Below are 25,821 nucleotides of genomic sequence, written 5' to 3' on the forward strand. Positions count from 1 at the left end.
GGGTCGTTAAGGACTGAATTGGGTCGTCTAATCTGAAACTGGAGACAACAGATGTTTACAGTTTCAGTGTAGTTAGCCCCTCCCTTCAGACAGATATAAGGCAGTGTCCAGCAGGAATCTGACCAGAACTGAAGAAGCGGCTTGGACGTGCAGCGAAACGTCTTCACTCCTACAACGATTTGTCCATTTGACAGATTTAAACTTCGTCTTTTGCTATGGCAGTATTATTATATATGAATTAAACTTGTCTCAAACACATTCTGTGCTGTGGAGACGCTGCACGGAGGAGATCGATTGACGTTGGTCTGCACAATGAACGTTCATACACTAAAAAAAAAAACATGTAGAATTGCACTGGAAAAATCCGCGAAACCGTGATGTAGCGAGGGACCACTGTACTTCACTTCATGTGCATTTTATTGCTCATATATGACCTTAAAAACATTTATTCTTACTGTAAATATGGCCTTGTAACTTGTTCTGCTGCGTTAACTACCGTAAATTTCGGATTATAAGCCGCTACTTTTTTTCCACGCTTTGAACCCTGCGGCTTTTACAGCAGTGCGGCTTATATATGGAATTTTACTGGATAACGGCCCCTGGGGGGCGCTCTCTAGCTGTAAACGTAAAAGTGAGACAGACGTGGGGAAAGATTCTGCTCTGAAGAATTCACTAGTTTTGATTTTGAACGATCATTTTGCGCATCATGAAATGGATATGATGCAGTTTTTAAGATAAAGAAACAGAAAGGAAACAGAGCAGGGGTCGGCCTTTAACACGCAAAGAGCCATTTGGACCCACTTTCCACGTAAAATAAAACACTGGGAGCCGCAAATACTTTTTGACATCTAAAATGAAGATAACACTGTATAATAACAATAATGTAACGGAATAATGTAGGTTTTACTTTCACGGACAAGCCTTCTACACGTGGCAGATAAATATGGCAAAAACAACTTAAGTGCATTAAAAAAATACAACTCACCAAACCGCTGCATCAGAGGGAGCCCTGCGCTGATTATGTGATTATGTCTACTCTACTCCGCAGTTTCTTTAAAAAAACAACAACAAAAAAACTCGTAGCGTATCGTTTAATCCCAGGTGCTTATTCTCCATGTGCCAAAGCAGTTTTGAAGGTTTCATTACCTCATTTGCTTTTCCCGTATGTTACGCAGAGCGGACTCTGTGCGTATGTCACCTGTAGCGACAAACCCAGATTTTAAGTAGGCATTGTCTGTTAAATTTATCTTTCTTTTTCTTGGAGATCGTAGTCTCCTCTTCTGGCTCCTCAGTTGTCCTTTCCCCCTTTGTTAAAAGCTCTCCAAAGACTTTTGTTTTGGCTCATTTTCACTCGCTTGTGGCTCTACTTTTGTGCGACGTGTCTGATGTGTTATACGTGATACGTCACCGCGGAGACAAGAGCAGATAATATACTTGCTACTACATCAAATAGATTTCTGTGGCGATTTCCAGCAGGATTTTCATGATACATCTACGGACGAGCTTATTAGTGTGTCATTAGGGACGGGCCAAAGTTGCTCCTGACCCCTGTGCGCACAACGTCTGAAAATCAGGGCTCTTTACGCAGGACTGTGAGCTGTGTCTGTCAGTTCCCAAGCCACGCAGAGCCGCAGTATGAGGCTGAAAGAGGCGCATACGGCTCCGGAGCCGCGAGTTGCCGACCCCTGAAATAGAGCCACTGCACGTAAGCTCGACATCAATGAATCCAACTTGGTCAATGTAAAAAGACGACAAAAGTTTTCAGAGGAAATAAAAGCAGATTTTCCGTGTTGGTGCAGCTTTATTTTCTAAACCTGCAGATGTGTTCATCCCGTGTTGATGTCGTGTTGGTGCCAATTTTCAGGCACAGTTTAAAAAAAGCGTGTCGGTGCACCGTCTTTCTGTGTAAATATCTCATGTTACAATATGAAAACCTGCGGCTTTTATTCAGGTGCGGCTTATATATGTACAAAATTGATTTTCTCTTCAAATTTAGCTGGTGCGGCTTATATCAAGGTGCGCTCTGTAGTCCGAAATTTACGGTAATTGTCTCATTGGAAATAGATACCATTTTGCAGAACATTCCAGAAAAACATTATCATCTCCATGGAAACCAGCAGATGACGAGCCCTTTACTCATAAAGTTGCATACGTTTACTTTTGCTGCATTTTGTTTCAAGACGTGTTTGTTTCACTCGATATCACTGTTTATTCATTCCAAGTAAGTCGATTAATAAACCCCACAAAATGAGCGATTAGCATGAGCCGATATTAAACAAAATGCTCGATAATCGTAAGCACGGCCTCTTTGTTTTCCCGCGCAGGTGTCAACAGGAGATGGATTGTTCTTCAGATAAGCGTGACTGTAACCCCAGACCTAAGTCGCTTTATTAACAATGTGAAACTGCTCTATTTGATGGCGCTTAATTAACTCCACTCTTAAATAAATCTCTGTGCCGGTTAATTAAATAGCTGACATTCGCCGTGTTACAAGTGCACTACCCCATCCGAGTGATTAGTTCTCTTACCAAATCGTGTTATTACTTCCCGTCTTCGTCATAAAAATCATTTCTTTTCCTGATGCATTGGGCTGATGTGTTGTTTTGTGTTTGTTTTTCTGTGCAGAGGAGGGTCTGAATCACGAGTGCAAGCTGTGCAGCCAGTCGTTCGATTCTCCGGCCAAGCTGCAGTGCCACCTGATCGAGCACAGCTTTGAGGGCATGGGCGGGACCTTCAAGTGCCCGGTCTGCTTCACAGGTACGACTTCTGTGTTTTACAGTTAAAGTACGTATGATAGATGTGGTTGTTTCGCTAGTTAGTACTGTGAGGACCTGTCTCAAATGGAGGATTTCGAGAATCTCTCAGGGTTTTGTTTACAAGTGAGGGAAGGATGGAGCGTGAGACTGACGGGAGGTTCAGTGCAGCGTCTGTAGTGATGCCGTCGCTGTGTCGGACTGTTGTGGTAAAGAAGGAGCTGAGTCGAAAGGCAAAGCTCTTGATTTACAGGTGAATATACGTTCCTACCTCACTTATGGTTCCTGGATTAGTCCTGGTTTAGTCCTGGTTTAGAGCTGGTTTAGTCCTGGTTTCGTCCTGGTTTAGTCGTGGTTTAGTCGTGGTTTCGTCCTGGTTTATTCCTGATTTAGAGCTGCTTTCGTCCTGCTTTCGTCCTGGTTTAGTCCTTGTTTAGTCCTGATTTAGAGCTGGTTTCGTTCTGGTTTCATCCTGGTTTCGTCCTGGTTTCGTCCTGGTTTCGTCCTGGTTTCGTCCTGGTTTCGTCCTGGTTTCGTCCTGGTTTCGTCCTCGTTTAGTCGTGGTTTAGTCGTGGTTTAGTCGTGGTTTCATCCTGCTTTAGTCCCGGTTTCGTCCTCGTTTAGATCTCTGGTCCTACCCTCACCTATGATCATGAGCTTTGTGTAATGACCAAAAGTACAAGATTGCGACGGATACAAGTTTCAAAATAGTTACACAAGAGGAGCTTGAAGTAGAACCGCTGCTCCTCCACGTTGAGAGGAGGTGGCTCGGGCGTCTGTTCCAGATGTTTTGTGGACGCCTTCCTAGGGCGATGTTCCGGGCACGTCCCATTGGGAGGAGGCCACAGGGAAAACCAAGGACACGCTGGAGGGACTACGTCTCTCGTCTGGCCTGGGAACGCTTTGGGGTCCCACCGGAGGAGCTGGAAAAAGTGTCTGGGTGAGGGAATTCTTGGTGTCCCTGCTTAGACTGCTGACCCCACGACCCGGCCCTGGATAAGTGGAAGGAAATAGATACTGTAGATAATTATGACTTTGTTTTTGTGGCTGTGCTGTGCCCTGGAATAGAGGTGGAATTGTACCTAAGCCACGATAAACACTAAATCCATTTATTGTTCAATGCATCAAACATGGAACAATAATCTTTGGGGTTAAATATTTATTGTGGATACTTTTACTAGTAAGGAACTTATTATTTGTCTGTACGATAAGATTTGAGCTGACCAAAGTTATACAAACTAATTATCAAAGTGTTTCCTTCTGCTGTATATTCACTGCAGCTCATGTACTTTTAGAATATCATCCTGCTTATTGTGTCAGTGGCATGAATCAGTTTAATTTGCATCATTTGTTTTCTTCAGCAGTATATCGCACTTTTGCTATCATGACAGACTTGAAGAAAAATGACTTTTACTTACGTCACATCTGCCGCTCATGTCCAACCAGGATGTCAAATTATGAACTTAAATAAGCAAAATCATCATTATCAGTATGTTAACTATATTTTAGGGACATAAAGGGGATGTTCTAACCTGTCGTATGTACTTAAACTCACAGATTCTTAAAAATTAGTGGACATTCATGTGAATATTCTTATTTTTTATGTAGTTGTTTCAGTTTGTATATCTCCAACTAGGCACCGAGCCCTGTTTTGCAATGGCTAATATGTCCTGAGAGAAAGATTTGTTTAATTTGTTTCATTTTTGCTGTCCTTAAAGATGAAGAAAGATGACAGTTCCCAAATAGCACGGCTACTACTTACCTGTGAGTCTTACTAATATTCCGAAACTGTGCTAACTGGACGTAGTCGCATACTTGCCGGTCAATATTGTCAAGTGAAGCCAAATTCCCCAAAAAACCCAATCACCTATGTGTAAACTTGGGGAACAGACAGTTTAGGTTTAGGGTTGTGCGATCCCTCAATCGTCCAGGTAGGATCCATAGCAAAGGAAAAGTTTTAGTGAATGAATGTTTCTTGCACATTGCATTGGGCGTATGACGACTTTACAACGCTCAAAAAAAAAAAAAGCTTAGGGTCCAAACATCTCCAAAACTACCTCCACCACCTCAGCTTTTATCAGGGGGACCATGTCGGAGCAGAGCGCTGTACATACGCGATCCGAGGTAACGCTTTAAGCCGCAATCTCGCTGTAGTTTTCCAATAGCTTCTAAATGAGTTGGGAGAGGTCAGGCCGGAACCACCATCGGAGCCGCTCGGTGCATGCGGCTTCTTATTTAGTCAAATTGCCTCCGAATCAAAGCCGTGGAAGTGTCGTAGGGTGACTGGAGAGGGTGCAGGGGGGGCCACTGTGTGATCTGATGGGAGAAGGGAGGAACGTGCGGAGGAGAAGGGGGTGAGTTGGGGGGGGGTAAGGAAAAGGAGACGTGCTAATTGTGGACGGCAGTGGTGCTGATAGCTGTAATGATCTCATCTGTCTGTGTGCGTGGAGGTGGAAGGACCGGACTCCTCCTGAGAGAATAGCGCCCTCCTTCAGTGTCAACAGGGTTAACTATCTCTATAATGAAATCTGCAAAGTCGTTAACTTGGGCTCTTCACTATTTCTCCCCTCTCAGCTCTTTAGTCTTCCTCGCACTTTCTTCGGCCGGTTTTGACTCGACTCAGACCGCACCCGTGTAAAGTAAATACTAATAAAAACATTCACAATAGCCGTGGTTCGATTGGCTCGCTTTGGAGTGGATTGGTACGGTCTGATTGTGTTTCCACGGGCTTAAGTGAACCGTAGGGGTCTGTTTGAGGGGGTCCGAAGCGAGTTCCTGGGGGGGGTAGTACCTTTCGAAGCGCCCGGAGTTGCTTTGGCTCCTGCATCGCTTTAGCTATGCAGCTCAACGAGATGATTGGATAAGAAAGAACGCAAACTCAAGTAAAAACAAAGCACAAAATAGATATAAACTGAAAATTAACTGAAAAAGTGGCCCAAAAGTCACTGACACTTTTAAATATTCAGTAGCTCCTATAATTCTTAAGTCAAACTCACCAAATTTTAGCAGTAGATAAACTGAACCTTCCGAGATGTTTGCTAATTTATACGGTTAGAATTGTTCACGTACATTGATCCAACACACTTTGCGTCACATTTAAATAATTTCCGGCTTATGTCTCTTATTTGATCCTCGATATCACGTTTTAAGTCGTTTATTAAGTCGTCTGAGGTTTATTCACAAACACCTTTTCTTTAAGATCGTCCCACAGGAAGAAATCAGGACTAGTCAGGTCTGTGGAGATCACACACTGCCCCCTGTATTATTCCTTTAACGGTGTTTACACTCGGGGCATCTCTGGTGTTAAAATGTCCAATTTGACCCATGTGACTCAAAGTTCCACTGTACAATGAGGGTTCGTTCCTCGACGCTGTATTTGCTCAGATTAATGTGGGAAGAGTCGTTCTAAATGCTCTGGAAAAATAAAAGAAAAATATTTAGAAAGAAAAGAGTTATGATTTTTTTTTTTTTTTCAACTGTATTTGCAGTGATGGCAACTTATATGTCGAGTCTACGTGTTTAGCAAAGTTAGCACAGTGTTTATCAATGCACAGCAAGCACGAAAAACGTATCTTCAGTGCAAAATGCGTTTAACATTAGCCTAACCCAATGCATTACCTAAAAAATACCTTAAAAACCTACTACATATACAGCTAAACTACTTTTATTCCTGCTGCCATTGTTTTTAGCTAATGTTTGAAGTGAGTGTCCTCCACTTTCTGTATAGTTTGTCACAAATCTCCCAGACTCTTACGATATCTTCATTTACTTTAACACACTGAATACACACTTTTTCCTTTAACTCGTTGATCAATATATCTTCCATAAATCCTGCCATATAAAATTTACAGTAAAACACGTAAAAACAATCAGCACACCATCAGCGATTCAGCCGTGACGCCGAAGCAATTGGTCCATCATATTACATTCAGATGTGTCCTCACTCCTCTCCCCCAGAATCTTATTGATATCTCCCCAGCCTGGCCCCGTCCTCCGGAGCCGGCATCAGGGGACAGGGGGGCACTTTAATATACAGAGCATGTCTTATTCGTCCCAGCCTTCATTTTCCAACAGCGGGCTTTGACAGACAGGCCCCCCCCGCTCCCTCCGCGCCCATATCGATCACGGCGCGGGAGAGAGCACAGCATTCTGGGAGGAGAAGAAAAAAGGGAAAGTGGGAGGAGCCAGACGGAGTGCACCCTTCAGGACAGCGGTCTGAGGGGCGGGCAGGACAGATGGGTCCCTCTGTCGGACAGTGAGGGGACAGTGGGTATGCCGGCGCGTGATGCTGGGATGAGAAATGAGAATAATGATTGTCCTTCCGTAGATTTTGTGAGAAACGTCCTTCCGTTTTAATAAGTTTTAAAATTGTACAACGCAGTGATGTGTCTCAGACGGATGCAGGAGCCAGGAATCTTGTTTTGAAACGGTATTTTCTAGAATATTGAACCAAGATACAAAGCACTTCTGTTATCGAGTTACATAACTTACATTTGGACCAGTTTTTCTGTTTCTCTATGGAGATGTTATTGCTTTGCCAGGAATGCTCCACTGTAAAGCATTAAACTTCCATCGCATTATTCACTTGACGCAAAGTGTTTTGTATTGACTAAAACAATACATTGAAAACATATATTCTTACTCACTGCACAGATCTGAGGCCTCATTTTTAAAGGATGGCACAGGAATTTTCCCAAGCAAATGTGCGCCCCTAGTGGCCGAGAGAGGCATGTGCACGCTCCTGATTTATAAAACTCTGCACACGCGCTCCGCCTGCAGTCTGTGTTTTATAAATCTCACCTGCAGCTGGAATGTGAGCAAGTGAACGCACGTCCTGTCACGCCCTCTCTACACACCCACGTCACCGTAAAAGGACAGGCCACGCCCACTACACCATAAAAGCACAGGCCACGCCCTCTCCACATTAAACTCTTCTGTGTGGTGCTCCATGCAGCAATTTATTACAAATGAACACAAAAATAAAAGTCACAGCAGCAACCCATCTCTTAAATTTAAATGAGAAAATGACATTACTTACACGTCGTAACATTTAGGTTATATCCTGGCTGTTTTCTCGCTGTGTTTCAGTCTGTTGTGTTTATATTTTTAAGTATTTCTATGATACGCGCATAAGGATCGGCGATAGAAGTCTCTGGTCACAGCGTGGACTGAGGGAGATCCAGCAGAGCGTACTCTCAGCTACAAATGCATAATGTTGAGAATAATGAGTTGAATAAACAGCTTTTCTCTGTGTTTTGGCCATCTGTTTGAATGCAGAAATCTGAATGTCATTGTTTTATATAAATCTATTTCCTGATGATTTCCTGATCAAACACTTACTCAGACTGTCTTCACTTCTGCGTCTCTCCTTTCCCATGTCTCAGACTTTGTGGAGATGCACACCGGGGGTCACAGCCGGCAAGGCGATTAAACAAAGTGCTGCCCCTAGTGGAGGTTTTATAAATCTCACGTCTGGTGCAAAAGGCAATGTGTAGTGCAGGAGCAACCTTTAGAAATGAGGCTGATAAATGATCTGTAACTCGTCCTAATGGCATCACCTGCTTATGGAGAAAAGATGAATGCCATAGTGTGAGACATTTCAGACATCTCCATGGAAACAGGCCATCGTAAAGTTACATAGTGCATCTTAGAGAAAATAATAGCTACGTTTCTGTCTGCTCTGGTATGGGTTTATATCAGCAAATATTTAAAGCCAAAATATTAGTTTTGGAACTGAAAAAAGCGTAAAATTACTCCAGATTTCGTTGTGGCATCAGCTAAAATAATGATTCAACTGCAGTTTGTAGTTTGTACCACAAGCAGCACGGCGACAACCAAACCTTTGAAAACTCTCCCAGGAGAAGCAGAAATCGGCTCCTCCGCACACGCTGGTATTAGACTGTGAATTCATATATTTCTTTCACTTTTTCATTATTGCAGATATCCATTTTTCACATTGATCCATTTCATTTGACCCGAAAAGACTCCACGGACATCTCTACGATTACGATTCTCAATCCAAACCCAGCCTTCCCACTCCCACTGTGTTCTCCTTCGGGAATTCCCACAAAGGAGAACAGACCCACCCGCGTAAAGACCTCTACACTCACCGTAGCCTAAACCCAACAAAATAGAGGAGATGTGGAGGAGACAAAACTTGGGGAAGGAAGATTGCAAGTTTGGATGTGAGATAAAAGGCGCAGAAGAAGAGGAGGAGGAGGCGGTCGGGGAGAGCGAGGGTAAATGGAGAGAGAGGTCCATAAGCCCCTGGATGATGAGAGAAGGCTGACTCTCCCAGGACAGATTTGACAGCTTTCAGAAGTGGGGGAGCCTGCAGCTAGAAGTGTCTGGCTGCACCCTCAGGAGCGCGGGTTTGCTGCTGAGGAGGAGGCATGGCGGGGCGGATATTCTGATTGGGAATATGTGCTTAAGACAAACAAAACAGAAGAGAAAGCACAAGAAGGCGTGATGAAAGTGGAGTGTGGGGATGGATCTGCGTTCGGTTGCTTATGTCACAGCAAGAGCGAACTCGAAAATCTACTGGAGGTCGGGTGCTCCAACATGAACTGTCAAATGTACTGGTTTAATTAGTTTGTTTGTGCATGCTTTGGCGGAATGGTGAAAGCTTCCGTACAAAAGTATTCTTAAATTGTTTTGAGACCAGGCTGGTGAGTTTATTGAGCGTCTGGAAAGAAGTTAAATTCAGAGTATCGTAAATATTCACCGCAATGCTTCTCCCAACTTTTAGCTTGCTTGCTAACTACATACTTCCTGTTACCAGGCAATAAAATGGTTTATATTTAGATCCAACTTCACTTATTTCAAAATCCAAAGCTGCTTATACAATATATCTGCACTGGGTTAAGACGAAGTGGTACAAATTTAACTAAGTACTTCTGATTATGGATTTAGCTAGCGTTTATTAGCTAAGCCACAAGACGGTGTAATCCCTCGTTCGTCCAGGTATGGTCCAGTGTAGAGAACGTTTCAACAGTCTCCAGATGACCACTGTTGGAAACCTTCTAGGGACGACAGGAGCTCAGTTGGTAGAGTTTTTGTCCACTGATCTGAACGTTGGTGATTTGAATCCCACTCTTGACGTAAACATCGTTGGTAGGTCGGTCAGATCAGGGTTTTTTTTACATCATCTGAGCGTGCATTGTGTCCTGCGTCCTGATTGGCTGTTGGACTGTAGACCATTGTGTCGTGCGTCCTGATTGGCTGTTGGACTGTAGACCATTGTCCATCAGTCTCCTCCGTGCCGTGTCTCCTGTACAGTACAGAATGTGTTCAGACAAATTTACATAAACGTTGGATCTCAGTGTGACTCTAAAGTGCTGTGCGTTTGCAATTTGTTTTCTCCCCGACAAAACCCACAATGTCGATGAAACGTTCTGCACCGACAAAGACGCCTACGAAGGTTTGAACTTTGAGAGAGTTTAAACGAGAGAGAAATGTGAGAAAATGTGAACGCCTGTGTGAGAAAAGTGTATAAAGTGTGTGGTGAGGGGTTTTACAGCCAAAAAACATATAGAATAAATGTAAAAATAAAGCTGACAACTTTGCAGATTTGTTATTTTTTAGAACTTAACCCCTGCGATAAACGAGGGACCACTCTATATGAAAAAAATATTATCATGTGACCATTCCCTTCATGGCTAAACCACAGTTACATGGATCATTTATGTCCCTTTCTACCAAATTATGAAGGAATATCAATGATCTCAACATGTGATATTATAAAACTACTTCAGAATGTAAAATGTTTTAATTATCAAAGGATCCTTTTGGAGTTTCCTCATTGGTTCAGTGTATTATCTTTGCATTCTAAGCGAGTCGGTTATGTAATATTAACCACTTTTTAGCATAATGTTAACTTTACAATGTACAATGAGAATATGACTCACAACTTTCGCGCCAACACAGCAAATTCTGACTTTAACCACACTCGTCAACAGAGTTTTTAACATATTCAACCAGTGTAGCGTCCTGACTGCGTTCTTTCTCGGCCATTGATCATTGGACCAGTAGGGTAGTATTATAAATGTGTTTACCATGCCGTCTGGATTAGGCCTTGTAATGTCCAGTCTTCCGTAGAGAAGCTGTAAAAGTCATTTGAATAACCGCAGTCTTTCCATTGTGACCAGCCCACACATGGACTTAAGGACTCTGGAAACTCTGAAGAAGACGCTCCTTCCGTTTGGTAAAAGCATGTTCCCCTCACAAGCCACACATGTCCTAAAAATGAATAAATAAATGAATAAATAAAAACACAACACGTCAAAACATGGGATGAGTTCAAATTGTAAAACTGCAAATTCTTCTTTTTTGTGTTTTGACTTTTAACCACGTTTTAGTTGTTTCCTTCTGAAGTTGTTTTTGGAGTGATTCGTGCATGTTTGAGCAATCTCTAATCCCCGTTTTCACCGCCGTGACATACGCCCACTGCTCTGGACTTACTTCATTCTTCAATTTTATTTCCTTAAGCGATGATAAGCGTAGGATTCTGCAGCGTCTTGTAGTTATTTTAGGACAAATGGGGGGGAAAATAAATCTGCTTCTTGCTAGTGTGACGTGCAGCTCTATCCAAGGTGTCGACAGGTACGCGGCGTTTTGTTGTGATGACGTTTACGGCGACGTCGGCTTCCATTTGGCACTGTAGTTTTCTAGCGCAGAAGTCAGTGGGTTTTTTTTTTTGTTAAGTCGTTTTAGATCAATGTTGAGATTAAAAATGGGCAAATTATAACATGATCCACAAGTGTCGTGTCACAAGCACAGTAGGTTTTTTTAAAGTTATGATCCATACCACATGTGTCAAACTTAAGGCCCGCGTGCCAAATGTGGCCCTCTACATCATTTTATGTGGCCCTCGACAGGGTAAATTCAAAGATATGATGGTCTTAAAATATCTTATCAGGAGATACAGTTACACATCCACATTTTTACATCTAGTTAAATGCATGTGCGTATTTGTAGCTCAAACTTGAAGTAATATAGAAGTTATTTATTTTACATCGGGATCTTTAAGGGCTGCCATTTTGCTGATGTGGCCCTTGGTGAAAATGTGTTGTTTTTTTTTTACTCCCCTGATCTGTACCCATCCACAAAATAGTGTCAGATCTTTTGTTTTGCGCGTACAGCAACCAATTACTGTGCTAAAGAAAATTTACTTCATCAATCACTTTACTGTAGTACTTTGCTGTTGATATACTCCAGAAAGTTACTACATTTCAGTTAAGTATGTGTTTTGTTAGCTTTCCCCTTTATTAGATCGCTGTCCCTAAAAAAGTGGCCCTTTACATGCTGCTGCTGCTGCTGCTGCTGGACTTCCAAGTACATTTTTTAGCTCCTGGCCTGGTCCTCGGCACAAATTCACTTAACAAATGAATAAATAAAAAGGAATGAGGCAGAGAAAGGCTTTTTTTTCCTTCTCTCCTCCGTGCACAAACAGCTTAGTATTGGTGCAGTGTGCAGCCTGCAGAGAGCACCACCCTGCCAAAATAAAGATGAGCTGGGGCCTGTAGTAAAGGAGATGTCTGCCACGGCCGGCCCCGGAGAGCTAATCAGAGGCCTTAATATCCCCCACAGCGAGGAGACCTTGGCCCCCCAGCCCCCCCAGCTCCCACAGCTCTGACACCCCGACAACCAACGCGAGCTAGCCAACAAACTCCGCTAACTTCTCACGCGCACACACACACACGGACACGTCACCGTCTTGCACAAAAAAAAAAAAAAACGACCACCGATTCGGTTTTGGATGGGCTTTTTTTGGACCGGAGCTTAAGCCGGCTTGTCCTCGTTCTAACCCTCCAGGATGCGAGACGTGCCTCTGTTCTTGTGGTTTAACGGAGGACGCCAAGGCAGATTCCTCGCCAAATGCCAGCGCACGCTAATTGAACACACAATACAGGGGGAAAAAAAAGCAGATTGTCTGAGCTCCGTGTCAGTCAGGAGTCTCCGTGATGCTTTGCCCGGAAGGTTCCACAGTGCGGCATTAAACGTATCTTGCGTGTTTTCTGTTGCAGGGATTTTTATTGCGCAAAAACAGCTTGAAAAACATGTGTTCTTATTGTGATTTTTGCCTAAGAGAAGTTGAATACCATACTGTGGAACATCCAGGTGTGGAGATATGCAAGTGGCAGACCCTCCACTGGAAAAGTTACATAGTGCACCTTTATTTAACCTCCTGAGACCCGAGCTCTTGCAGGACTTTATTTGCAAAAAACTATTAAGTGCTCGAACACATTTTCTGTAAAAAAAAAAACAAAAAAACAAAACAAAACAAAAAACAATTGTGCCTCTAGAAACAGGAAGACATATGACTAAATAAAAAAATAAAAAAATAAATAAAATAAGAAAATAAATTAAAATACACAAAATAATAATAATAAGAAAAATAAAATACAATAAATAAATAAATTAATTAAAAGAATATATACAAATAAATACAAATAAAAATTAATAAATATTCTAAACTCTTAGAAATATTCAAAATTGAACATGTTCTTGTTGCTGTTCTTCTAAAAATTTGCACTGTGGCCTAAACAACCCAAAATGTGTTGTCCACAGATGAGGACACCAGGTCTCAGGAGGTTAAGTTACCTTTACAACCAATGCAAGAATTAACCATCAATCCACTTTGATACAGATCAACACGCGAAAATAATTATTGTTTAACTTTTGCCCAGAGGTTTTGTTCCAGGTGTAGTGTCTATTGTCCCACTCACTCACACATATTTGCACATTCATCCAGGACAGGGGGGCGAGAGGAGTGTCCTGCCAGAGGACACAAAAACTAGTGCTACTAACAATATTGTGCTGTGGAAAAATGACAATTCTAGATGAAAAGTAATCAATTTGATTAGAAGCCTGGTGACTTTCGAAATGCAGAAAAAGGTTTATTCTTTGTTACAGCAGATACAGACACAGACCTGCCCTTGGACACAGACCGGTCGCCTCCTGGTCCCCGAAGTCTCTCCTACTCCGTCTCCCAGTGCCTTAGTCTTCCCTACTCCGTCCTTCGAGCATCAGAGCTTTGAGTATTTATACCAGAATGACAAAGCTACATACATTTCAAAGCAGAGTGACTTTTGTTTCACATGAGATGATGAACTTTTACACTTGGACAGGTAGAACAAGATGGAGTTTCCTGCAGGATGGAGACCGAGCTTCACACAGGTTCATGTCTGGTTTGGTTCTGATGGACTGACACAGATTAAATGCATTTAAAGCAACATGAATATTAAAAGTAAACACAAAAAAAACGCTGATGCTAGTATTTTGGTACAAGTTTGGAGTGAGCTACGTCTTGGAGTCGGCTTCAACTTCCACTTCAAGAGCCTTTAATGTAAAACAAAATGGTAAACGGTCATGGTCACATTGTTTTTAGCGCTTTTAGCTACTTTACAGGAAGGTACCACTCACCCATTCACACATACATGAACTCAGACACTGGGGGGCGAGGTGGGTTAAGTGTCTCTTGTCATTCATTTGTGTGACAGCTGGAATCGCACCACCAGTTTGTGCGCCGATGGATCTACGAATGATGTTTATGTCGAGAGCGGGATCCATTCGTTGTTTACATTCTATAACTTCGCACATTATTGTATTCCTGGCCCTTTAAATCCCTCACCATCTCCCAACATACAGTAATCGCTCATTCTATTCCAAATATCTCGTGTAAGTGCGTAGATGATTAGCCGTGTCCCTTACCGGCAGTGGATGTGTTGTAAACGGGCAGATGCGGCTAGCTTGACATCTCACTTGTGTTTAGCCCTATTGTACTGCATTTGAAGGCCCCCCAAGTCTCAGATCCATTTTTATTTTTGCGGTATTGACTTTTCCCTCCTCTCGCCAAAGACATAATGAAGGCTTCCTGCGGACCGCCGTGACCTGCTTACTGTTACTGTATATTTTCACAAAACACGGCTATAGAGGGAGAAAAAAAAAGCAAAAAACTGCAAATCGTTGTTTTGTTTTTTAAAGACGGGACATAGTCGTAAACGTACATGATTGCTCTGACCGTAACCTTGAGCATAACCGTTTAGCATTGCTGTAAAACGAGCCATTCACGCGCGGTTATTGTTGGTCGTTTGTTACCGAAATGGACCGTAGAGTTGTTTGTCCATTAGCAGAGGTTTGTTAGCGACCGGTTAGCATGCGGCCGGGTTCCAGAGGCAGATGTCACACAGGCATTAGCGATCTGGAGCCAGTTGTTTAACAGGGGAAGAGCAAATAAGTGAAATGGTTATGATTGGTCAGTCAGGGATGATTTGGGCGGAAATGTGGAAAAGTTTTAAAAGGATGGATTCTCGATGACTGTTTTAACCTTGTGTTGATAGTCACAATATACTCCACGAGTCCAACTTAGATCCAGTGATGCAGACTTTTTGTTTAGTTGGCAAAGTTTACCCTATCTCGCAATAAAAGTTACAGCTGTAGTATTTAAAGTTATGCTAAGTTTTACTTCCAGCAGGTACTAAATAGGCTGCATGGGCTACTATGTACAGTACTTCATTTGGCTACAGCTACTACTTATCCCTACTTCCTCTGGTTCCTACTGTTGCCATCACCTCTAAGCTTCTATAACTACAGTTAATAGGAATTACCTGTGTACTATTACTACTAATACTACTAGTACTAGACTTTGAATGTTGTTATTCCTAATTTGTACAGTACTTCAGTTGGCTACAGCTACCATCCCTAGCTCCTCTAGTTTCTATTGTTGTCACCACCTACAGGCTGCTATAACTACAATTAATCGGGATTAACTGTGTACTACTACTACAACAACAATTACTACTACTACCCTACTAGGCTTCAAATGTTGAATGTCGTTGTTCCCAATTCGTACAGTACTTCCGTTGGCTACAGCTACTACTGTCCCTACTTCCTCTAGTTCCTACTGTTGCCGTCGCCTCTATGATTCTACAACTACAATTTATAGGAATTACCTGTGTCCTACTACTGCTAATACTACTACTTCTGCTACTACCCTACTAGACTTCAAATGGTGAATGTTGTTGTTCTCATTTGTACCTGTACTTCAGTAGGCCACAGCTACTATTATATCTACTACTTCTAGTTCCAACTGGTGCCACCTTCTCTAGGCTACTATAACTACAATTAATAGGAATTATCTGTGTACTACTACTACTACTGTGTACTACTACTACCCTACTAGACTTAAAATGTTGAATGTAGTTATTCCCAATTCCTACAGTACTTCAGTCGTCATCAACTATCCCTACTTCCTCTAGTTCTACTGTTGCCATCGCCTCTAGGCTGCTATAACTACAAAGAATAGACATTACCCATATACTACTACTACTACTACTACTACTACTACTACTACCACCCTACTAGACTTAAATGTTGTTGTTCCCAATTTGTTCGGTACTTCAGTAGGCTACAGCTGCTATTATCCCTACTTCCTCTAGTTCCTATCTTTCCACTACTTCTAGGCTTAATAAGAATTACCTGTGGACTACTACTACTACTACCACCACCCTACTAGACCTGATTCCCTTTCGTTATGAAGCTAGCGACTTTGCTCCAGATGTCGCTTCCTTTTACATACTAGCCGTACAAAGACTTACTGCGTCTTGTAGTATTACTTCACTCACCTGTTCTCTCCCCCTCCGCAGTAGTACTCAGGTAGACTCCTCCTACTTGAGTCGAAGTACTTGTGTAGTCCCTTCTGATGTCGTAAGGCAGCTGTCACCGAGGCATTAGTAGTCTTTTATTTCCCAGGTCAGGCGTGTGACATTCACTGAAGCCCGCTGCGTCTCCAGCGTGCGCGGCTCAATAATTAATAACGGCTGTCCCAGGTGAGCTCAAAATGGGACACGCTAATGTTTCCGAACCCCAGCGACCCCCGAAGCCTCCTTCCCTCCTCACCTTTTCCGCTGTCGTGCCTCGTCTCCCTCACTCTCTCTCCTCTTGGCCCCACGGCGCTCGCATTAGAAGAAAAGTTATTTTGAGCCGTAAGAAATTCAAATGAAGGCCCCTCACATGCTAACTTTTTTCTTTTTCCACAGACCTTTTGAGACTAGACAGGCAAGTCCTCATAAAACGCAAGGGTCCGGGATAACAACTGGCGTGTTTGAAGTGCTCCTCGGAGAACAGACACACAATTGCACGTCCCTTAGCTTCTCCTTAGTGTTGACCGAGCCTTTCTTAATTAAAGCACAAATGTACGATGGTATATGTTTTTAAGTGGCAACCAGTTGTGTGTTTTCAAACCAAATATGTAATCTGGAGCTTGCATGAATAAGTAGCACGGCGCCATGAATATTTATATTGTCAATATAATTAGCGATGTAGACTAATGGAGGCCATGTTTTGCACTTGAAGCCATGCCAGTTTTTTATTTATTTATTAATATTTTTTTTTACTTGTTTATTTTCTCGCTCGTTGTCCCCAAAGTAGTGCTAAATAAAGCGCATCATTATTCCCAAAACATTATGTATGCTAGCTGGAGTGCCATTAGCGTGACCACTCCAGTTCAATTTACCCCCTTTTTTTTGGTTTCAATTATTTTTCTTAACAATGTTTTTTTCCAGTTGTTTATCTGTTCTCTATGGCAGATTCATTTGTTTATAATTAAGTAATTTTCCTTCCCATTTGACATTTTTTAATTCCTACCCAGGCAGATGCAATTACGACGATGCTGCCTTTGTTCCCTTAATGCAGTCGTAGCTAATTTAGCCGCAATGCTAAGTGAAAGCGCCTAGCGTAAACGGCTCAGTAAAATGATATGTTCTTACGTTTTTATTGTTTTGTTTATTTACAGTGTTCGTCCAAGCCAACAAGCTCCAGCAGCACATTTTCTCCGCGCACGGCCAAGAGGACAAGATCTACGACTGCTCGCAATGCCCCCAAAAGTTCTTTTTCCAGACAGAGCTACAGGTGAGCCAATAAATTAATAAATACATACAAATAGCCGCTAGCGAAAAGTGTTACATTGCTAATCGCACATGACAGCTTAACAAACTAGCCCTCTCCATCTCAATTGGGGAAAATGGAGCGGGGGTACGGCGGGGGTTGACTCCGAAGGAATTATTTCCAAAACTCATTTGTGATGTGCAAGATATGATTTGATTTGCTTATTAGACCAGCCGAGCGCTAAAATATCTGGAATTAGCCGGATTAGCGGAATGCTGGTTTTTGAAGAGGTAATTGCGCACATCGCCGAGGCAAAAATGCAGGCCAAGTCAATACGTCTGCATCTCCCTTTCTAATCACACAGGAGGCCTCGTGGCTAAATATGAGCCGGGTCCACCGGGGGAGGCCATATCTGCCCTTCAACAAAGTTAGTAGTTGGACTTATGAACTCGCAATGTTAGAGAGATAATCCATTTTCTAGCAATCTCTCCGCGAGGTCCTTGGAGAGCATGAAAAAATGAAACAGGCCTTATTATATTATTTCACAGTGGTGGTGTTTTCGAGCAGCTCTGTTTTGTTTGGGGGATTCTGCTCGTACACATGGCACTCTTCTCATATCCACAGCTCCGGTTCCTTTGAAAGAAAATTTAAATAATACTACAGTATGAGAGCAGTGTTGAATCAGATTACTCAGTCCATGCAGAAGATTGGCTATACTGGTGGTTGAGTCCTACCATTTCTCACTTTGTTCTGGTTTACTGCGGAGAACTACATTATTTAGGCCTCGTGGTAACTTACAAATACCAGAAACTGTAAATATTAATACTGTAATAGGCTTCTACTGCAGCTGGTATTACTATTTCCACTTTCAGTAATGCTTTTATGAGGATAGGCTGCTACTAAAACTATCATATTTACTGCCCGCTACAAATAGACTACAGTACTTTGTTTATTGTGTTGTTAAAATACATTACGCTGTAGAATTACCGTATTTTCTGGACTATAAGTTGCTTTTTTTGTTCATAGTTTGGCTGGGTAATGCGATTTATGTGAAATAAACGTTTTTTTCTTCATTATTATGTATTTTTTGGCTGGTGCGACTTATACTCCGGAAAGTACGGTAGTTAAAATGCGATGGGCCTACTTGGGAAAATATGTAGAAATAGGTCCAAAGAGAGCATAACATAGCCTTTTCTCATGTTATTATTTGTAATTGTGTGTAATGCATCCAGTGGTGAAATGTAATAAAGTAAAAGTGGTACCGTATTTTCCAGAGTATAAGTCGCACCAACCAAAAAATGCATAATAATGAAGAAAAAAAAACATATTTCACATATAAACCGCATCTGAGTATAAGTCACACCCCTGGCCAAATACAAAAAGTGTGACTTACAGAAAATATGGTAAGTGTAAGTAAAAATGTTAGGTACTTTACTTAAATACATTTTAAAGTGTATTATTTTTACTTTTACTTCAGTACACTTGAGAGCAGTATCTGTACTTTCTACTCCACTACATTTTTAAACAGGACTGAAAAGTAAAAGTATTTTTTTATTATTATTTGAGACCTGCTGAAAAGACAGGGTTTATTTTTAACATGTTCATAATTTGATCAATAGTAACAGCGAGTAAAAAATATTAAATTGTTTCTATTGAGCAAAATTCAGATCAAATCTTTATCAAAATTACGACATTTGAAGTTTTATTAGCGCTTAAAACCTTAACTATTTACTCTTTAAGTGCATTTTTTCATCTTTTTACTTCAGTAGATTTCTCATGTGATACTTTTACTTTTACTTGACTATGTTTTTGCTCTGGTATCTGTACTTTTAAGTAACAAAATTGCGTACTTTCACCTCTTTTCTCTAGGTCTAATTGAAAGTTAATAGCAAAGTTAATCATATCTAACCGTGATTTGATTTCAAACATTAGTTACCTCATTGTCAACGCCGAAATGAAGTGAATTCTACTTACGAACCGTGCACATCACCCGTTCATTTGGATTAGCCGAGCTCCGTATTAGCAGCTAGCCGGAGGTTACAGCCGCAGCATTCAGGGCTATCGATCGTCCGCCATTTTCATATTGAGATTCCCGGCGTGAACAGCGAAGCGTGTGCCAGGAGGAAGGTGAGCGCGATCATTATCCGTTGGTCATCTGAGCTCCGCCGCCATGAATAAAACACGTCCAACCAACTAGAAGGTTATTTAACACATCAACATGGCCGATTTTCATTCACACCAAGGCCTTCCGTTGATCACATTTTCATCTCGCATCTCTCACCAGCCCTGTTCTACGCGCACTAGCAGATAAACAATCTCAAATAACCCGAGGATGTTTGCTGACTTTTTCTGTAGCTTTGACATTTTGGGGAATGAAGTGATCTCCGCGTGCCCCTGGAGGTACCATTTCATGCATGATTATATTGTTTTACATGGCGCCGTGTGAAGAGTGCAACTTGAAAGACCTATGGCAGTCGGAGGTGGATGGCGGATGGGGGTGGATGGAGAGGGGATAGGCGGGATCAGCGCATGCCACTTTTCGAAGGAGTCCCAAAAGAGTAAGAAAGGCATAGAAAGTGTAGTGTTTATTTTTTCAGTCATCAACTTTGTCAGTGTTTTTGACAAGAGTGATTCCCACTTCAATGTCGACAGATTAACGTTAACTTTTTGCGTGCGTTTTTAGAGATGCGCTGATGCCACTTTTACCAAAACGAGCACGAGTATGAACTGAGAAGCAAACTCAGAGTGTCAAATTAAGATGAAGTGCGCTTATCGGGCCTTGGTATCGGCAGCACATTGACTACTGGCACCTGGTCTTGAACCGATACCCGATATTGGTGTGGGTATCGATGCATCCCGAGCACATTTTGATTCACAAATGGCAGAAACTTTTCCATATCTAAGAGGAATGTGTACCTGTGTTTTGGTTGTTTTTTTTGTGTGTTAGTACCATATTTTCCGGACTATAAGTTGCACTTTTTTCATAGTTTGGCCAGAGCTGAGAATTATACGTGAAATATAAGTCTTATCTGATTATCTGAGTGCGACGCAGACGATGAAGAATTCAATGGATTTATTGATTTGGAGTGAGATCCAGACTAAACTTGTTGCTTGTTTTTTCTGCTTTATTTATCTGATTAACTGTTAATATCTTACGTTAACAAACCAGACACGTGTTCAGTTCTGTCTGTGCTTCATGGAGCTGAATAAATATAAATATGTGCGTGATGTACTGATATTCAGCCTGTTGTTCCACATTTTATTGTTTTTATTTTAACTTTTCTTTAAAGATAACATGTATGTTCTTTGTCTCGGATTCTGTAAAATAAATTTCCCCAAAAAATTCGACTTATATATGTTTTTTCTTCATTATTATGCATTTTTTGCTGGTGCGACTTGTACTCTGGAGCAACTTATAGTCCAGAAAATACAGCACTTGTATAATTCCTGGTTTATTATATGCAACTTACGCACAAGATGTATGTTTGACTGACCATGTTTGCGTTCGAACTGCCATTTATATGTAGTCATGATTGAACACACGTGGAATACAGCAAACAAAAATGAACTCAAAATAATTGTTTATTTGACCACTGCTTTGCACTTTTTGCATTTCTTGACCTTGACGTGGCTCAGCTGTGAAGTGAAAACCTTTTCAGGAGATTTCATCGTGAAGCTCAGTGAGAGAAGGCCAAGAGTTTGCAGCTCTGTCCACAAAGCAAAGAGCGGCTACTTTGAGAGTTTAACTTTTTTTTGCTACATAATTCGATATATCTTGCATCATAAATGTGTGGTCTTCTCTATGTATATATAAAATGTGAAAGTGGTAAACATAAAGAAAACAAAACACTGAAAAAGAAAATATGTCCAAATGTTTGACTGGACTGAAGTAACTTTACTCATGCCAGTCGCAGTTAAAGTTGTACTTGTACCTATACTACTACACCGTCGGTTTAACTGACTTGACGTCTTGTCCAAACTCCAAAAGTTGCAAGTTCAACCGCACCTTGTCTCCGGCTAAAGTCTTCTCGTTGGACTTGTTGTCGAGTGTGCTGTTTGCTTCCCGTGCATGTCCACTCGAAAATGTCTGGCTGACACGGGCGGCTCGTTTGTCAGTCTGTGTGAAGTGGACCTGTCTTACCCGCAGCGAGAGGGCGAGCGGGGGAGCGTCTCTCTTCTCTCCGCCTCTTGTGGACTTTGAGACTTTCTCCCTATTTTCTGGCTGACACTCTCGGCCCCCGCGTCTCTCTCAGTAGTGGACGGGGTCAAAGGCCGGAGCGGGCTGGGGAGAGGAGGCAGCGAGAGGTAGAGCTGCCACGCCAGGTAAAGGGAAGCAGGAAGGATATTTTATTAATTTGCTGCTGCGATCCTGAAACAGACCAAAGGCTGTGACAGGTATCCACTGCACGCCGCCTCCCCCCGCCAGGCTTCCCCCCGTGAACTCTACCCTGCGAGGGGCTAGCCAATTTTCGCCAGCCTGTCGAGAAGGATGATGGGAGAGCATCCGTCTAATCAGCCCTCACCGGACCCCCACCCCGCCTCACAAACTGGCCAGATTGACTGACTCCTGGGCCCGTGTGCCCCAGAATCCACATTCCAAAGGAGAATAATCTCTTTCCTCTTTTATTTCACCGGCCAAAAAAAAGGGGGGAAAAAAAGCCAGCGAGATGCACAGACCACCATTCTCCGGGAGGGTCTCCAGAGATGGCCCCTCTACCATCACTCCTGGACGTCCCACTCCCACACCCCATTAAAATATGGAGCAAGCCCCACGTAGATATTTCATGAGGGGCTTGTGGGGAGGGCGAGCACTGACCCTGGATGGACTGAGGCAACTCCTGTCCAATGATACACCAGCGAGGGTCTTCATATGAAAGAACTTGCAACTTTACTTCTCAAATACAGTTTAGTTTTGTTTAGGGACGTCACATTATCAAGTCTCAAGATTCTTGCAGATCTGATAATATTGTAAAAAATGCTACTTATGTTACTGTTTATGCTTTGAGGATAATTACCGTATTTTCCGGATTATAAGTCGCGCTTTTTGGCTGGGGGTGCGCCTGTTTTTTCTTCATTATTATGCATTTTTGCCACTTATACTCCAGTGCGACTTATACTCTGGAAAATACGGTACTACAAATTAAGAAGAAATATTAATTGCAACCCAGATTGTTAATGTTTTTTGGGTTTTTTGCTTTACCGAAATAAACAGCGGCCAATAACAAGATGGACGTTTTTCTAGTTCTGAAAATGTACGTTTTCACCACAAACAGAAATACAGAAAGAGTAAAACGAAAAAAATGAAAATGTCAAGTGTTGCATTAGACCAGACATGCTCAAACTGTGGCCCGGGTGCCAAATGCGGCCCTCAGACCAATTTTTCTTGGCCCTCACGCTTCCAGATGAATTGGCCCATATTATCTTAAACAGTACTTTTACTGTATATTTCTGAAAATCTGCTTTGACAAGCCCATATCAAATATTGAATGTGTCCAGTTGAGGATGTGAGTGTGAATAAAGGTCTAGTAATTCAGTTTAACTTGTAATAATAACAGAGATTTGAAGTATTCACTGTATTCATGACCAGTTTATGGCCTCAATCGACCCTCAGCTTAGTGTTTTTATATGTGACCCTTAATGAGAAAAGTTTGGACGCCCCGGCATTAGACTATGTTCAAAGTTTGGCATAATCGCACACTTTGATATACACAAATACTCTTAATGTCGGTGGAGAGAGGAGGACCCCCCAGAATGTGACAGCAGAGCACTGGGTCCTCTGAGAAGGGAAAAATGTAAGTGCATTTTTAACTCGTGTAATAAAAATGATAAACAGTTCACTTTTTTTTGGTCGATTCCCCAAACTGAACTCTGTAGTCCAACCCAAAAGTCCAAATTCCCGTCATTCCACGACTCCGAATGTCCTTACAACACTTCTTCGATGCGCGCTGCAGCTCCTGACAGCGCTGCTAGGCTGGATTAATTACCGAGATTCATTAACTGATGTCTACGCCACAGCTTACAGTATCTGACATTTTTTTCTACTCTGTTACGAAACAACACGCACAACTTTGAACATTATTTTAGGCCTTTCTGTTCCCAGTGATCCCGACCCCTCAGAAGACAAAGCCACCACTATTTTCCGAAATGACATTTTCCAAAGCCGGATTCCCCTGCCCTCTTTATTTTTTTCTTTTCATCCATCCATCTTCCCAATTTCATTATCATTCCTCGGAAGTGACACGAGATTGTAAGTCGCGTGCTAAGTCGTATAGCCGCGGCGTCAAGAGTCTCGGCAGACGCCCGCAGGACACATACCTTAATTGGAGTGTCTTTTAAAAGGATTCCTTCAAAGAAACTCACTCTTTCCTTCTCTTTCTCTCTCTCTCTTGTCCTTAATGAGTGCGGCGGCAATGACAGGAGCGCATCTGCATCATGTAACGCCAGCGCACACAAATGAGAAGCCACCATCTCCCTGTGTGACGGCTATTATTGCCAAGCTGTGACCAATTCCACTGTTTTAATTAAGTATATTTATTGGCTTGGCGGTCACCAGGTCAGTGTAAACAGCCACGTGTGTCATAACGTGTCTGCAGCAAGAAAAAAAGGGAGGAGGGAGGTGGACTGAGGAGCTCAAAATAGTGTAATTGTACCAAATCTAAGCTGTAGATCGTACAAGAGAAAGTGCAGTTTTACCACCGGTCATAATTGTTCTGGTAATAGCCTATTTCAAAAACTAACAACTCGAGCAAAATGATCCTATTTAACTCAAAGCCACAAGAGTCATTAGGAGCTAACATAAACATAGCGTCGCTCATGTAAACATCCAGAGTATTTCCACTAATAACATAAAGTAACTGCATGTAGTTGGATGCAATGCTAGGTTTAATTTAGCATTTAGTTGGATTTGTCATACTTTTATCCTTCATAGATCTCAAACAAACGTAATTTTGCATTTGTAAGTGATAGAGAAATAGAAGTACAGCAGCTCATCGTTTTGTTTTGGGGTTTTTTTTCATCTTGGCCTATGTATAATACTCCCTACAACAGAAGCAAAGCCCGACGTGACTTGAACGGACGATACTACCGCATTGTTTTGAAGCTTCGTGTCTCCGGGTTCTGGTTTTTCTTCTTCGTTTAGACTCCAGCTAACTCTTGAGCTACTTACAGTGTATTTAGTAACAGTAAAGTACCGTGTTTTCTGGAGTATAAGTCACTCCGAGTCAAAAAATGTGTAATAATGAGGGAAAAAAAACACGCTTGTCAGGTCTTCAGTGTGACCGTAACGGAGATATGAATTATATACTCAGATCCGACTTATATTCCTGAGTATAAGTCGCATCTGAGTATAAGTCGCACTATGAAAAGAAAAAAAAGTGCGACTAATAAATACGTTACACCCTATTGCCTTGTATAGAGTAAAAAATGTAACTTAGCTTCACTAGAACTGAGACTGTCATTTGGTTAAAATTTGTTTCGTCTTTTGTTTCCAGCGAAGAACAGATTCAGTCGTACGTACTTTTGTCCCTGCAGATACTTTACCCCCGTACCCCGCTTCTACGCGACAAACGGACATCCATTAATAGAAAAAAAGTTGTCCGCCCTGGGACTGGTTCTGAATTGCGCCCCTTGATGGAATAAAAGTACTAGAAGACTACTTTTTTTCCCAAACTCGTGCCCCTGTGAACGTCCCAGCTGCCCGCCGTCTCCAATGCGTCACACCAAAAACCTTCCCTCGTCCCTCAGCGCCTCCCCGAATGTCTTGATGTGCCAACTATGACAGCTCTTCACGCGTTTGAAACTTGTATATGTTTTTCTCCCTCTTTTTTAACCTGCTTTTATTTGACAACTTGTTTTCTTCTTTATCACCCCAGGTGCTCCGGATTCTGTCAGGATTTCAAAAAGTTGCGTTACAGAATAAAAGAACAATGATTTAAGAAAAAAAAAAAAAAAAGCTTGTTCCACGCCATCATTAATATTTAAGTTTATTTATAATTGTGTACAGCGTCGGGCCCGTGCAGTAAACGCATCTCAATTGGGCCGCTCCAGTTCTGTGGGCGTGTGAGGATTAAACATTGACAGAGCTAATAACCGGGGGAATACGCTCTTGTATGGCGTCGTATACAATGTGAGCGTACTATTTGTATTGGGCTCTCACAGGGTTTTGATATGTGCATGCAAACAC

General features: G+C 42.0%; 1 protein-coding gene across 8 annotated transcripts in view; it reads left to right on the top strand.

The window, feature by feature from the left end:
- Positions 1-25,821, top strand: part of LOC117385013 (zinc finger protein 521-like) — a 177,972-nt gene that overhangs the window by 141,410 nt on the left and 10,741 nt on the right. For all 8 annotated transcript variants that reach the window (XM_055228764.1, XM_055228766.1, XM_055228765.1 and 5 more), the window contains 2 exons: positions 2,626-2,757; positions 17,548-17,663. In XM_055228764.1, the coding sequence (XP_055084739.1) occupies positions 2,626-2,757; positions 17,548-17,663 (248 nt within the window). The remainder of the gene's footprint in view (positions 1-2,625; positions 2,758-17,547; positions 17,664-25,821) is intronic.

Source organism: Periophthalmus magnuspinnatus, chromosome 17 (assembly GCF_009829125.3).
Source record: "Periophthalmus magnuspinnatus isolate fPerMag1 chromosome 17, fPerMag1.2.pri, whole genome shotgun sequence".
Classification (NCBI taxonomy): Eukaryota; Metazoa; Chordata; class Actinopteri; order Gobiiformes; family Gobiidae; genus Periophthalmus; species Periophthalmus magnuspinnatus.